General features: G+C 38.7%; 1 protein-coding gene across 1 annotated transcript; it reads right to left on the minus strand.

The window, feature by feature from the left end:
- Positions 1 to 6,663: 6,663 nt before the first annotated feature.
- On the minus strand, positions 6,664 to 8,807 carry LOC131245852 (uncharacterized). The gene is made up of 2 exons (XM_058245580.1): positions 8,612 to 8,807; positions 6,664 to 7,034 (listed from the first exon to the last, which is right to left on the minus strand). Exons 1-2 carry the CDS (start codon positions 8,771 to 8,773, stop codon positions 6,810 to 6,812), a joined length of 387 nt encoding a protein of 128 aa, XP_058101563.1. The 5' UTR covers positions 8,774 to 8,807; the 3' UTR covers positions 6,664 to 6,809.
- Positions 8,808 to 16,330: the final 7,523 nt, after the last annotated feature.

Here is a 16,330-nt window from a genome sequence, read left to right on the forward strand (position 1 = left end):
TAATTGTATGTACTTTTCGCTACAGAATTAGTAGCTATGGTTTATGTCTGTAGCCATAGAATAAATAGCTACAAATCTAATGAAGCACTAGCTATGCTAGCAATGGCTACTGTTATAATCCGTAGCCATAGGTATTTAGCTACAGCCTTTTTAACCTTTTTTCTAGTATTGGATGGTGCCACCGTGGACAAGACAGAGCTCCACGGTAGCACCGATGCATGCATGCAATGGCTACTGTTATAATCCGTAGCTATAGGTATTTAGTTATGGCCTCTGGCCTTTTTTCTGGTATTGGACGGTTCCACCGTGATTAGAGGTGGGCATATTGGACCCGATCCGATGGATCCGACCTGACTCGACACGTTCCGAGTAGAACCGACAGCCAAAATCGGGTCTGATCGAGTCTATCCGTCCAGATCCGATCGTTTTTCGGGTCAGGGTCGGATAATGGTGTATTTGGACAGATTCGATCCGATAACCCGAACCGAAATGACCTAACCCGACCCGACCCAACCCGGAGCGGGTAGTCAGGTAGTATAAATACATTTTTTTATACCCCTAAATCTCTTACCCTATTTCTCATCTTCTTCTTCTTCAACGCTCTCTTCTTCCTCTCCACTGCTTAACGCCATTTCTAACATATTTCTTTTCTTTCTTTCATCATGGTGGGGCCCACAGAGCACTGTCCAGCAGCCGGTCCCCTCTAGTAGTGTCAGTATCCAATCCCTCTCCAAATCAAAGCTATTCGTCGCTCGGATGTGCCACATGCCATGCACGGTTTCAATCCTCCACGAATAAGAAGGTGTCTCAGACGTGTGGGGTCACATGGGTCTTAGCACCTTTTCTACATATATGATACTCGGCTACGTATGGCACTTGATATGCGTGGACTTGGAATTATTTACTCGATTTATATTAACTAAAAAATTTGAGTAGACCATGCACCGTACTGCCTCCATGAGAAAACCCGAGATCAGATTAGTTGGACAATCCTATCATTTGATCTGTAAAAACTTGTTTGTGGAAATAAGACCATTAGATTTTATAACCGTCCCACAATTGTCTCCACCATTCCTCATAAGATAATCAAATAAGCTTAATCTCTGGTTCATAATAAATCTTCCCTATATACAATAATTTGGTAGGTTTAATTGGACTACTCATATGACACATCTGCAATTTCTAAGTGCCTGTGTATGATCCATCACACTCTACCAGAGTATTAAATTTTCTCGTAACTGCAATTCAGGCGAAATCAGATTGCATACTGAGTAACCTTATCGTACTCAGTAAACTTAGTTGGGCCCACCGTGAATGTATGTGTTTAATCCACGCCGTCCATATGATTTTTCAGCTCATTTAAGGGGATGAACCCAAAATTTAAGAATATCCAAACCTCAAATGTATCATACCATAGGAAACAGTGGTAGTAATGATTTTTCACCGTTGAAACCTTTATGTGCCCCACAGTGATGTTTACTTGCCATCCAACCTATTCATAAGATCTTATAGACATGGATGAAAGGAAAACACAAATATAAGCTTGATAAAAAACTTCTGTGGCCCACAAGAATATTTTCAACGGTGGACGCTCAGTTCACACTGTTTCCTGTATTGTGGTCAATCCAAGCTTCGGATATAATTCATATTTTGTCTCTAGCACTAAAATTATCAGGTAAAACAGATGGACGGAGTGGATTAAATATATAAATCATGGTGAACCTTGAAGAGTTTACTCAGTATGCTGAGCCTACTGAGTTACTCAGTTCCGTATCCAATTCAAGTTCTATAACAGTTTCGAACAAAACAATGGGTTGGAAAGCGGTTTTAAGTACAAACATGGGCGCTCGAGCTCTGAGTTATACCAACGGTTCAAAGGATATTAAAGTTACATGGGCCCCACAGTGATGTATTTATTATATCTACACCGTTCATATATTTTTAAAGATCATCGTAGAGTATGATCTAAAAAATTATTAATATCCAAAGATCATCTGGACCACACCACAAGTAGCAGTAGCGAATGATTTTCACCATTAAATATTTCGTGTGGTCCACTTGATAGTTAGATCTGTCTTATTTTTCATCGTAAGCCATATGACGAGCTCGCCAAATGGATGGACGGTTTAGATATAACACATACCTCATGATAAGACTCACGTAACTTGCTAAGGTCGTTACAGCAAGTCCCCACTCACTTTATATATATATATATATATATATATATATATATGAAAAGCACGTCACTACATGGTGCAGTGCACGTCAACACTACTGATGACGCTGTTCAGAGCCATGTGGGGCCCACCTTGATGTATATGTTTTATCTAAGCCGTTCATCCATTTTAACATATCAATTTAGGCCTTGAGCAAAGAAATAGTATATATTAAAGGTTGAAGTGGACCACATTATATAAAAAGTTAAATTAAATTCACACATATCCGAATCGTACCCAACTCGATCCGACTCGGTTTCTCTGACCGAGTCGGACTCGATTCGGGTTAGGTGAATCATGTATCGAATTTGTTCGGGTCAGGTGACCTGAATTTGATTCCAAATCTGATCGAGTTCGGGTCAAACCATTGCCATTTCGGATCTAATCTGGTTGAACCCAATCCGCTCCGATCTGGACCGATGCCCACCTCTAACCGTGATATCTAGAGCTGGACAGAATCCGACCCGATCTAAACCGAATCGAATGCCTGGATCGGTGCAGATCGAGTAGGACCACTAAGATCCGATCGTACATTGGATCGAGTTTGGATCGTGGTCAAGTTGGACCGATCCGATCCGAAATCCGGTCTAAATTGATTCAATCTGAACCGATCTAACCCGATCCAGTCATGTCCTATATATAAGTTTTTTATATATATTTTTTTACTTTTTACTTTTTACTTTTTACTACCCATCTCTCTACCCGTCCCGAACCAAACGAACCCTAACCATTCTTTCTCTACTCGAAGGAGGCGCCACACCCACCCATCTCTCCTCCTTTCTCTCCCTCTCTCTCCCGATTTCCCTCCTCTCATTCTTTCTGTCCTCCTTTCTGTCCTTCTTTTTCTCCTGGTTTCTCACATCTCATTCTTTCTCTCCTTCTCTGTCTCCATCTTGATTCAGCCCAGTCTGAATCGACTAGATAGACTCAACTCGATCCGACTTGATTCAATTTCCTAGACCGAGTCAGACTTGGTTCGGGTCAAGCCAGCAAGGATTCGGATCGGATTGAGTCAGCGTGCTTGACTTGGTCTTGGATCGAATTGAGTTCGGGTCAGGTTCTTGAAAAATCGGATCAAGTCAAGTTGGACCCAATCTGGTCCGACTTGACTCGATGCCCACCTCTAGTGATATCCACGGTGCAATCGCGGACAAGACAGAGTTCCACGGTGGCATTGTGGTATCCATGGTGCCACCATGAATGCAAGCGTATTTTCGAGTATATCTCATAAAGTAAGGGTATTTTTGTCTTCAAATAATGTGTTCGTACATAATCAATTTAGTCTCGAAAATAAAGTTTGGGAGCATTTACAAAAGCTGCTAGGTTAAAGGTGGGGTTTACGGTGGTAAAAAACTCATTGAAAAATTCTTACCGGCGAAAGAAGTTTTGGATCAAGCTGATGTTTCGTGGTTTCTCTTCATCCATGCCTTCGTGATCTTATGAACAGTTTGGATGACAAATAAACATTACTGTAGGCCCTAGGAAGGTTTCAACGGTGGAAATCATTATTCCACACTGTTTCCTGTGGCACGGTCCACTTGGAAACGGATTGGCTACTTCCCCGGCCAATGGCTGGTGGTCAGTGCTTTGTGGGCCCCACTATGATGTATGTGTTTCATCCATGCCGTCCATATGTTTTTCCAGATCATTTTATGGTTCGAGGCCAAAAACGAGGCATATTCCTATCTCAAATGGACCACATTACAGGAAACAGTGTTGAATGAGCGTTGACCATTAAAAAAATTATGGAGGCCCATAAAGTTTTGGATCAAGCTGATATTTGTTTTTTCCCTTCAGCTAGGCCTGTATGACCTAATCAACAGATTGGATATCAAATAAACAGTACAATGGGCCTTAGGAGGATTTTAATGGTGGATATCCAATCACTTGTTTTCCTGTGGTGTGTTACAACTGAGATTTATTTCCTTCTCATTTTTGGAATTAGTCATTAAAATGATATGTAAAAATGTATTAACGGAATGGATGAAACACATACATCATGGTGGGGCCCACAGAGCACCGACCATCAGCCACCGGGCTGGTGGCAGGGGGAGTAGCCAATCCGTTTCCGGTCCACTTATGCTTTGTCAGTTAGAATAGGAAGCGGATTGGCTGATGTACCACACACCAGCTATATAGCCGGTGTTGATATGTATCGTGAGAATACTAGCGCTGACGCTCCTCCAGCTCCGAGTTGTTCGAACGGTTCAAAGGAGATCAAAGTTACATGGGACCCACAATGATGTATTTATTATATCCACACCGTTCATCCATTTTTCGAGATCATTTTAAAGCACTAGATAAAAAATGAATTATATCCGAGTCTCAAATGGACCACACCAAAAACAGCAACAATGATAATGATTTTCAACATTAAAAAATTCGTAGGGCTCAGCATAACCTTTATTTTCCATCCAATCTGTTAATAAAGTCACAGATACATGGATGAAGATGAAAAAAAATTTCATATTGATCTGAAACTTCTATGACCCCAAAAAGGGTTTCAATGGTAGACGTTAAATCCCCCACTGCTTTTTGTAGTGTGGTCCAATTGATCTTTAAATCTGTCTTATTTTTCGGCTCAAGCCTTAATAAGAGCTCGCCAAATGGATGGACCGTTGGGATATAATACATACCTCATGATGGAACCCACAGAACTTGCTGATGTCAATACACTTGTGGTACACCAGCCAATCCGCTTCCGTTAGAATCACCCGCAGAAGGTACTTTTGGAGAGTGGCGGGCAATCAAAGGTGGGACGCACGATGATGGTCATCAATCAGGGCCAAACGCTTTTTTAACATTTTATCAACCAACGTGTGGCCCAAAAATTAGTCCAGTCCATGTCCCCCAAGATGTGTGGCTTGGATCTCTTGCACATGTTTGCCACTTGTACCATGGCTTTCTCTTAAAAGGCAAAAATTCAAATTTCTCCCATGATTTCCGAGTGTCAACCAAACACTTTCTAGACCTTCGGCCCAATAATGTCAGTCTCAATCACATAAAATTTAATTGTTTTGAAAAAGATATATCCTTTCTTAGGTTTCCGTATAAAAACATGCATAACACCATTGAATAAAATTCTTCACTAACCAAACCCATAGATTAGTATTTTGTGTTTTGGTGCTTTTGTCATTTATTCTCCGATAGCTACCCCCATTAAATATATATATGCCTATATTCCAATTCAATTCAATAGTGCATCCAAACGTGCTATATGTTCTAAATAAAATCCAAAAAATTCTTCACGTCTCTCTTGTTAGATTGTCTTTGGTGATGCATGCATATAGTGTCTAGATGGTGCCAATTGCATTTATTATTCGGCTCTCTTATGACCTATTTTAACAAATGAATTCACCGAATCTAAATTCTGAAAAGATAAATGAATAAACAGACCCCAAATGGGGTCCATGGGTTGGTGATCTAGACCATTGATATGATGGCCCCACACGGGATATGAGCCCCTAATTTTTCTTTTTCCAGAATGGTTGATTCTCTCCATCTGATCTACAATTGTTGTTTCCTTCCTATCTTGATACATTTTATTTTTTGTAAACATTAATTTATATGCATGGCACCATTATAATGGTTATAATATCTAATGTAGAGCGGGTCGCGTACAATTTCATGGCCAAGATGGACCAGAAAAGGTCCGATCGGAGACGGAAGTGATCCGGACCATCAGAACCTTAAAATAGGCGTATCTCGCAAACTGAAATGAGTTATCCAATGTGCCATATATGATTGTGCGGTAAGAGATGCTACTTTAGCCACCCAACACCGCTACGCCAGGTTCCCCATGTTGAATTTGCTTCTAACAGATCGATAGTCAAATTTCCTTTTTAATTTCATTTTTACTATTTATGGTAAGTTTTAATTTGATTGTAACTCTTCATCCATTGGGCTTTGAGTTCTGTCCAACATGAAAAGTTCTTAGAAATATTAGGAGAATAGCATGATTGAGCCAAATAGGACACTATTTTTGGCTGAAAACCATGATGTCTAGTAGAAATCATGACCGTCTATAAATAGTAAATCATGATTTTTAAGAGTTTTAGTTATAGTATGCTTTCGAATCTTCTTCTTAGGGTTTATGTTACTATTTAAGAGGTTATAAGCTCAATTTTTTTTTTTTAAGGATCAATCAATTTATTATGAATTTCTAGAATTATATCTATTTTTTTTTTTCATCATGGATTCGAGGCATCTTTGTGAGGTGTCCATGGTAGTTCCGTGGATTTGGAATAGTTACCCCCCGAGGAATACGGTGCTTGACCTCATCACGTCCATCCCTGCATCAATATCTAAACGCAAGGCATTACCAATTTTACTAATTCATTACTGATTTGTTGAGATCAACGGTGTGGATGCCTAAACCATGGTCCCTAAGCTAACAAACTAGCACATCTGGACACTATCCATGCTCTCATTCATCACAACCCTACAATTCCAGTGAAAAACATTCATCCGATTCATTCACAGCATCTAGTTTAAATTTGATCATATGGTCTTCAATGGCCCACTAATGTATTCTCTTTCCACTCAAAAGATAAGAAAAAAGGGGACCCACCCATGTGATTAAGATGTTACAATCTACAAAAGCTTAGGAGGGTATTTCATTGCATTTTTAATGATTTTCTTTGAAGCAGCATCTCCAAGATCAATGCCACATATATCAGCCAACCTTATGAGGTATAACAAGACATCAGATAGCTCTTCTCCTAGATGCTCTTTATCAGATTCCTCCCAATTTGGCAAGCCCTTGGCTACCTCTCCCTTCCACTGGAATATCTCTGACAGCTCCCCAACTTCACCTACCTAATCATCCAAAAGAACAAATACAATTTAAAAATAAAAAAGATAATTATAATAACAGGGTTTTGCTGACATCCTTACCTTCACTATGTATGTCATCAACTTCGGCATAAGCTTTTAAATGACACATGAGATGACCTATTGTTAATTTGAACTGTTGGATCATTCATAACTAAGAATAACCCATTGCGCGAAAGTCATGATAACCAGATGATTCTAAACATCCAATTGATGGTATGAAAAATGGACAGTCAAGATTGAGCGGAGCAACAAAATAGGTCCAATAACTTGAAACATCTATTTGATAAATGTCACCTTGTATTGTTTATCATTATAAAACCTTATATTGTTTATCATTATAAAGTAGTATTTTGGTTTGATGATTCTAACCTCGTGACATAAATAAATTGCCCTCATTCAAAGGGTTATAATCGTCCAATCGATACGATTCTTGCATCATCGCTTGCTCCCAACCGTATTATTGAACAAACTATCCCAACTAATGATTGAGCATTCCACGGGGCATTTAAAAGCTTTGTGGATATTAGTAACATCCCAATAAAGGTGGGGACTTTAATAAAACCTATAATAATAATAATAAACCAAATTCAACTCGGGGTTTTCTACGTATTAATTGTTCACAACAACCATGCTAACAATTAATACAGGATATGGATCTTATCTCCCAGGTTGATGCTTGTATCAGATTATAAATCTGTATACATCTATTAATTAGTTTTGATTAGACTTTAGGATTTATATTTAGTGATTGTACAACTAATTTAAATTAGGAACTTACATATAATACTTTGTATCTTTTATATATATATTTATATAAGAGGATCACCATTCTTCCTTCAATATTGAAAATTAATCTAGAGAAGTTTCTCTACCTTACATGATCTGTAAGGATTTACAATCTAATAGCTTGTATACACGAATTGGGTGATACTGGTGTGTATGGATGCATACCAGCTTCAAACTACAAATCATGCCCAAGCACACCCAATAAGGGCTACAAATACTATTGACAGGTCTTCAACGCCCACACGCAGGCACAAGTGCATGAATCCCATCTGGTTGGGCACAATGATTATATCTTCCACTTGTAAAACTTACTCCTTTCAATTCCTTCTGTGGCCCACCATATACAAAATAAAGCGATGGTTAAATCAAAATTTTGAATGTTATAGGCTGCTAAAGGAGGGAAAGGGACTGATTTTTAGGCCAGAATATTTAAAGTGTAACCACCTGAAAAGCTAAAAAACTATGATCTGGCCTGCATGTGCTGCGACGGGAACGTGTGTCGGATGGGCAAGACTCCCACACGTGTCTCAGTTTAGGAAACATAGAAATAAAACCAATGTTAAGCAAGATACAAGAGAGAGAGGTTGGATCGTCCACAAAGCTTTGCAGGTTAATCATAACTTACAACCCCAAGTGTGGGGCCCACTGTGATGTGTGCATGGCATCCAATCCACACATCATGTGTGCCCACCCGAAAATGAGAGAGGGGATTAGTGGATTAGTGGCAGTGCTTACAGCTAAGTCATGATATTTATGTGTGTGATGAAAATTACCATGGCAAGAAGTAGATTCCTTGGGCTATGGTGCTCTTCCCAGTCTCTTGCCTTGGCAAATTCCTCTAGCTTTCTTGAGAGGTCCTTGAGACTTGCATCCATCACAATCTCTCCTCTTTTCTCTTCTTCTTCTTCTTCTCCTTCTCTTTCTCCTCCTGTCATGCCTGTCTTGCTTAGTCTACTAAAACTAGAGGATGGAACTCTACTAGCTTTATAGGGGAGATTTTTAATTTTCCTTAGGAATATATGTATTTTAAATCAATAATAAAATGAAAATAGAAAAAAGGGTAGAAGTGGGCCATAAACCCATGCTTCATGCACGAGATTCCACCACCCACCATGCAAACTGGCCAACTTACATTATCTCAAAATAAGAAAAGGAATATATATTTCTTTACACCTTGTACAGAACTTTGATTGTAATGAACAGTACCTATATATATATATATATATATATATATGAAGTTATTACTGAATTAATGATTTTTGTTTTCTTTTACTATTATTTTCCTTTAAAAAAAATATTTGTAGGGCTGTCAATGAATCGCTGGGGTTGGCTCTGGTCCAGATTTTGAACTGTTTGAGCTGGGTCTAGCCCAAGCTCAGCCCATTGACCGCCCTAATTCTCGGAGTAAGGAACTTACGCCATAGGGGTCAAGAAAGCTAGAACTTAGGTCATTTTCCTAAGGGGGATATGTCTCTACCAAATCAACTAATGAGCCGGAGGATGAAGGTGTTCATTTTGATTTGCAAGAGTATTCCTTTCAAAACAGGAATGATTTAATACTCTAGCAGAGTGTGGTGGTTGGTGGTTAATACACAGGGCATAGGCTAACTCATGTTAAATGCCTAAGGCCCATTATACATTTCTAAACTCCAATCAGTGTCCATCTGTTTATTGCCTACGTGGACAGCCCATCTACACTTCACCCCCATGCGCCGACATGGCACACCTGCGTGATATTCGCGCCATTCATTGGGTGGATCCTGCCGTGTAGATATGTTATTGCCAAAGGCTCATGCCAGTGCGCTCATGACGCCAAAAACAAAGGACGGCTTAGGAAACTTGGATATATATATATATATATATATATATATATATATATAAGTCATGCTCACCTGCACCTACACAGGTGCGCACCTTTGCAGATGTGTTGTCAATTTGAACGGTCAATGTGATGCGGAATCACATTAAACGACCTCAAGTAACAAATTTTCATCATGATATAAAACTCTAGGGGGCCATAGCAAAGAGAAATGCAATTTAAGGGAGGAAACTGTTTTCATTTTTCATAGCCTACCAAAGTTTTGGATCAAAGTAAAAATTGAGCAAGGGGTTTTATGAGGTGCTACTTCATGTGGACTGTTCAAATTTTGGAGCCACATCATGTAAGATGAGTTCTAAAAAAAAGTGCGGACGAATTCTGTACAAACCGGTGCGCACGTGCGCACCATTTCTCGCTGGAATTCATGATAACTTTTTTCACAACTCATGACGTATGATGTGAGCCTAAAATCTGAATCGTCCATGTCATGCAGCACCCTAGTAAACCCCATAGCCTGGACTTTTATCCTTATACAAAACTTCATTGGCCTATGGTAAAAAAAATTGAGCTCATAAGGTTTCAGGGGTTCCACGTCAAGGGAACTGTTCAGAATTTGTACCCATAGAGATCAAGCAGATTGGCTCGCTTTTACATGGCATAGTTTATTTTTTTTTTACACACGCACAAACACTCTATAGTGGGATTTCACCACCGGTGGATACTCGAACCCTTAACGGGGTTTTGAAACTCCCAAGAGTCTACCACCGGAGCAAGAGTAAGGATCCACACTCCCCTCCTTTAAAAAAGAGTTAACACACATACACATATATACACACACACACTTGCGCACCTTCTTATGTGAGCCCCATGCGTACCTTTGCACATGTGTCATGGGCATAGAATCTGAATGGTCCACGTGATGCGGCACCCCTTGAAACCTTAGAAGCCCAATTTAAAGTCCGATAAAAAAAACTCTGGTGGACCATGGCTAAAGGAACCTCTCTTGATTTGCATATCTCCTTGCTATGGCCCACTAGAGTTTTGGATCAAGGTGAAAATTGAGCTTGTGAGGTTTCAAGGGGTGCCACATCACGTAAACTATTCAAATTATGTGCCCATGATGTGTGCAAAGGTGCGCACAGGTACTCATGTAAGAAGGTACACGGGTGAGCATTCCTCTCTCTCTTTATATATATTACATTCAAGCAAAGAGTGTCAACATATCATTTCTTTTTTCTTGTTAATAAAATACATTTATATTCTTATATGATTTTTCATTTTAGAGATTTAGAGATATGCTGCAGATCTCCCAGAGCATGATAAGTTACATTGATCCTAGTTGTATTGGTAGACTTTAATGATCCAATTCATTGATCTAGACCGTTCATCACATCCAACACGCATTTTATGTGCTACCACGCAAACACCACATTGATCTGAGAAATATTAATCATTTGATCCAATAATATCTTTAATATAGTCGATCGGTCAAGATCATTTACACGAGAACACTTCCAGTCAACAACTGTTTGTTAGGGAATCTCATGGATTTCTTATGGTACTGAAGAATCACTTTTGTTAGGCAACAATAACCATCCACCTTGACTTGTAAAAAGGATGGTTTAAAAAAAAAAAAAAAAAAAGAGCCAAATCAAGATGGTTTGGATCATCAAATCAGTGCAGTTTTTTTTTTAACCCTTGACCAGATGTTGACACTCATGAGAGTCTACCACCGGAGCAAGAGTAAGGACCCATTAAGTCCTACACATGAAATAGCTTCTGGACTTGATGGATGGTTCAGATCGTTTGACTGTACTGTCCAAAAAAGATTATGTGGCCCACTAACCTATGATTACCTACTTAAAGAAGAAAAAGAAGTTAGTGGTCCATTGGATATTGGAATATTATTTAGAAAACTTATTATAATCATTAATTAAACTCATATTTTTCTATGCCATTAGTTTTGGAATCTTATTTTTGTGAGAGAAGCTTCAAAGAAAGAATGTCTATTGCCCATACGCTATGCCAATCACAAAGTTATAAGCTTTTGCCACAATTATTCAATGATTGCCACGTTGAAAATGCAATATTATCACTGTAAAAGATTCCTAATAGTTTCCTTAGATATTCGCCAATCAATGTACCAAAAATCAAGAATAAGGTCCCTCAAAGACGTCCGAATTTTTCAATGAAAATTACATTATCGAAAATATTCTTAGGAGAATGCGACATGGGCATGGTTTGGCAGGGCCAACCATAGATCATCATCATCCAAATGCTCTCTTTCTCTCTCTCAACATCACAGCCTAATTTTAAATATGTATATATTGATAAGTTCGCAGTATCCGGTCTTGGTATCGATTCCCTAGTGGGGGTGGCTAACAGTGAAGTGTGAACTGACAGCGGATGTACTAACAAGCTAACAGAAAAAAAAAATAAAAAAAATTCGCAGTAACCTTTGAAGAGTGCTTCAAAAGGTGGCATATTCCATAAGGATGGTATTGAATAATATTTATATTTGCCAGTTCATATTCACCTTTGAAAAGAGTACATTGGGCTTAGAGGGCCAAAAATATTATATAGATGTATATATGTGCATGTGCACATATGGGGTTTGATCACATACTCCAGCTCATCAAATCAACATCTAATAGTCATTATGGTGATTGTATGTTCAAAAATTCAGGCCAATCCACAACTCAAGTGGACCACCATCGGGGATAATGTGAAATCATGAAACCTTAGACTTCATGCTATGGCCCACTTGAGTTTTGGAATGGCCTATTTTTGGTATACCCCTTCATCTGGAGGGGTGCCTTTCATGAATGGTTGGATGGCAAATAAACTCCATGGTTGGCTCCACACGCCAAATTTTCCATGTCCATCGGCTCACCTTAGTTTCCTATTGGCTATTAGCCTCACCGGTACCAACGCAATAATGCTATACGCACACACACAACTAAGGGTATGGTAGAGCTACACACATGGAGAGAATGGGGAGGGGAAATTTGAGAAGGAAATGGTGTGGCTAAATACATGTGGGCTACATGTTGAGGCTTTCAATCTACCTTGTTTTTGGGTTGACATCTAAACATGATCTTGTCCAAAGTTGTATAGTGTGGACATTGAAGATTCATCACAGTGGGCCTTACAGAGCCTTTGTCACATAAACTCCTTGATGCTAGCTACATTTTGACGTGGGTTACATGGAAAGAAGCTAATAAGTGGGTGTGGGGTATTTTGGAAAAGAAATTAAAGAACAAAAGTGCCCACAATTTGAAGTACTATGCAAACTAAAAAATAGATCAGGGATCTTTCCCTCTTCACACAACTAATTACGTAGGCAAAAATGTCCAAAATCTACTGTCTATATAGATGTATAATTGCCTATAAGTTAGAGGTGGCAAAACTTAACCCAACCCAAAAAATTAGAGTTTGAGTCTACTCATTTCCTATATGAGTTGAATTTAAGTTGTGTTTTATCAACTTAAAATTAAATGATGTAGGTTTGGGTTTGGGTTTGGTGGGGCCAGACGTGGTAGGTTATGAATATGATTGGTCCCTTGATATATATATATATATATATATATATATATATATATATATATATATATACACACACACACACACACATATATTTTAATTTTTTATTAAGGGGCTATTTAGATCACCAAGGGTGTCATCCCATTTTAGCCGTAAGGCCAAAATATAAGCCTGATCCATGATTTAAGTAGGCCATATATACGAAACGGAAACGATGCCCACCCTTGATTTGTACCTGGCCCACTAAATTGTATAAGAGAAATACACTCTAACCATTAGATGTGTGATTCCAAATTAGGTCTAGGCAAAGAAATCAGATTGAAATGTGATTCAGGTGGGCTATACCGAAGGAAATAGTTGGAGGAGAGATGTCTACTATTGATATTTTCAAGGCCCACTATGATGATTATATGAAATCCACATGGACCATTAAATGCCATGCAAAAATTAAGGCTTGGGGCCCAAAAATCAAGCCCATCCATGAATCAGGTAAATCACACTAAGTAAAACAATTTGGAAGGTGGGGGGCACCTTGTATATTGTTTCCAATCATGTGGTCCACCTGGATCACATATGGTGCTCTGGTTTCTTAGCCTTAAGATTAAAATTGGGTCACGCAGTTGATGCTGGAAGTGGATTTAAAATAATAAATAAATAAATAAAGCAAGTAGAGCGCACTGCCTTCGACCCATTTCGTACCTAAATGGCCTTGGGTCGTTACGAGAAGCCAATGACGCTTTTTCACTAAAATTATGTCATTTTCACTCAAATTCGATGATATTTAGACTCAGCTTGCTAATACATTTTCATTTTTTATACTTAGCTATCTCAGCACCGAGCTTTAATTAATGGGCTTAGGAGGTTAAACCATTAAGGGTTGAAATGTTGTCCAAATGAGTATTCAATTGGGATCTAATTGTTGTGTTGTATCATTTATTACAATGACAGGAAGGTATTAATCGTTTATCTAATTGATAGGCAATTAACTAAATAATTGAGGATGATGAACCTAAACATCAGGCCTGGGTGCGAAGCCTAACACATCATTGTAACCCCTTCCTTTGAGTTGAGATCATAGTACGTTAGTAGTTTTTACAATATAAGGCTGGTTGAATGCTAACAACACAAGTCTAAACGGCCCAAAACTTTTGTGGCAAGATGGACTATTTGATCCTATATTATTAACACCATCCATCCTATCCCATTTAGTTCCAGATGGATAACTCCTCTAAATTGAGCACTGCAAGTATGGAGACAAACACCACCTTATATGGTGTGAACACCATGCCCCTTAATCCTAAAATTGATGGGCATTATCAGTCACTGCCACTTTGTTGGAACACAACTAATTTTATTTGCTAATTCTTAGAACTTAGGATTTCACTTAATATATTGCCCTTAATAGATATTATAAATGCTCATAAACAAAGAGACGAGTAACCAGGTTAACATAGTCATTGTACTTTAACTATCTAGCCACTTATCGAGCTTGGACCTTTTAATGTCTAGATAAGCACAATGCCCATAAATTTATCTACCGCTTTTAACTAGATGGCTTAAATAGACCTAAGTGACCAACACCATGAATTAATCCATACGTAATCCTTAATTAATATGGGAATATTGATTCGTCTTTAATTTATTTTAATGATGATACATTTATATATGTATTAGAACACAAGGATATAACTAAATAGTGTTATCAATATCGACACACTAAACTTGATAGACTAAGTCATAATCACCATGACCTAAGCGAGATAGCTTATCAAACTTTGATCCCTTTTAACAACACATCAGAAACAAAATCCGTAAAAGGTAGATTAATATGCGAACGATCATGCATTAATCTAGACCTTAGTTATATTGTATGGAACCCTAATTTCTAGTTGTAAATTTACCAAAAAAAAAATCCTTGTGTGAACTTGTAGACACCCCATTCTAACCTAACAAGTTGATCGAAATTGGACGATCTCGATGGACAAATAAATCCAAACCCCAATCCAAACCCTAATCCAAACTCTAAACCTTAATCCAAACCCTAGGACTTTCGAAATCAGGTTCAACTAAGTTAACCGACCGAGTCAATTAATCGAGTTATTTCGAGTTGACTCGCTAACCCAAAACTCAACCAACTCACCTAGTCAACCAAAAGCCTTAAACAAGCCCAAGACCAAGCTTAAAAGTCCAAACCCACAGGCTCAAAAGAGATTCGTAGCTCAATGGAAGAGAACAAGGGTGTTTGAGTTTGGCTAGGGTTTGGGATGTGCGGCTGCTATGTACAAATGAGGCAACGAGGGTTTCCAGAGGTGCTCTGTGGGACCCACCATGATGTATGTGTTTCATCCATTCCGTCCATCCATTTTTCTAGATTATTTTATGTTATGAGAAAAAAAAATGAGGTATATCCCAATCTCAAGTGGACCACATTACAGGAAACAGTGTTGAATGAACGTCAACCATTAAAGACTTTTTGGGGGCCATAAAAGTTTTGGATCAAACTGATCTTTGTTTTTCCCGTAATATGGGTCTGTATGACCTAATCAACAGATTGGATGTCAAATAAACAGTACAGTGGGCCTTAGGAGGATTTTAATGGTGGATATCTAATCATTATTGTTTTCCTGTGGTGTGGTTCACCTGAGATTTATTTACCTCTAATTTTTAATTTTTGGGATCAAGCCCTAGATTGATCGGTAAAAATGGATGAAACACATACATCATGGTGGGGTCCACAAAGCACCGAGCACCTTGTGGCAAGGGGAGTAGCCCATCCGATTCCTCCAGAGGAGGGCAGGGACATAGGTTTTGGCCTAGTTTCAATGGAATGGACCTATGTTCATTAATTTTGGACTATCTAGTGGGCCCCTCATTGGGCTAGCTAGTTGTGCTTTTTAAGCATATTTTATAAGCCAAATTCATACTGATATAGGGCTTAATCCTAGGGCCCACTTACTTTTGATTGTGGACCAGGTGATTGGCCTCCTTGAATTAAATTAAATAAGCCAGGATAAGGGCCTTTTTTTTTAGCTCATATGTATAATTCAATGAGACCTAATTGTGGGCCTGATTAGGGCATATTCATGGCCCAATGATGCTTTGTTTTAGGGCCTTGGGTAAAACTCAATGT

This window comes from Magnolia sinica, chromosome 5 (assembly GCF_029962835.1).
Source record: "Magnolia sinica isolate HGM2019 chromosome 5, MsV1, whole genome shotgun sequence".
NCBI classification, from domain to species: Eukaryota; Viridiplantae; Streptophyta; class Magnoliopsida; order Magnoliales; family Magnoliaceae; genus Magnolia; species Magnolia sinica.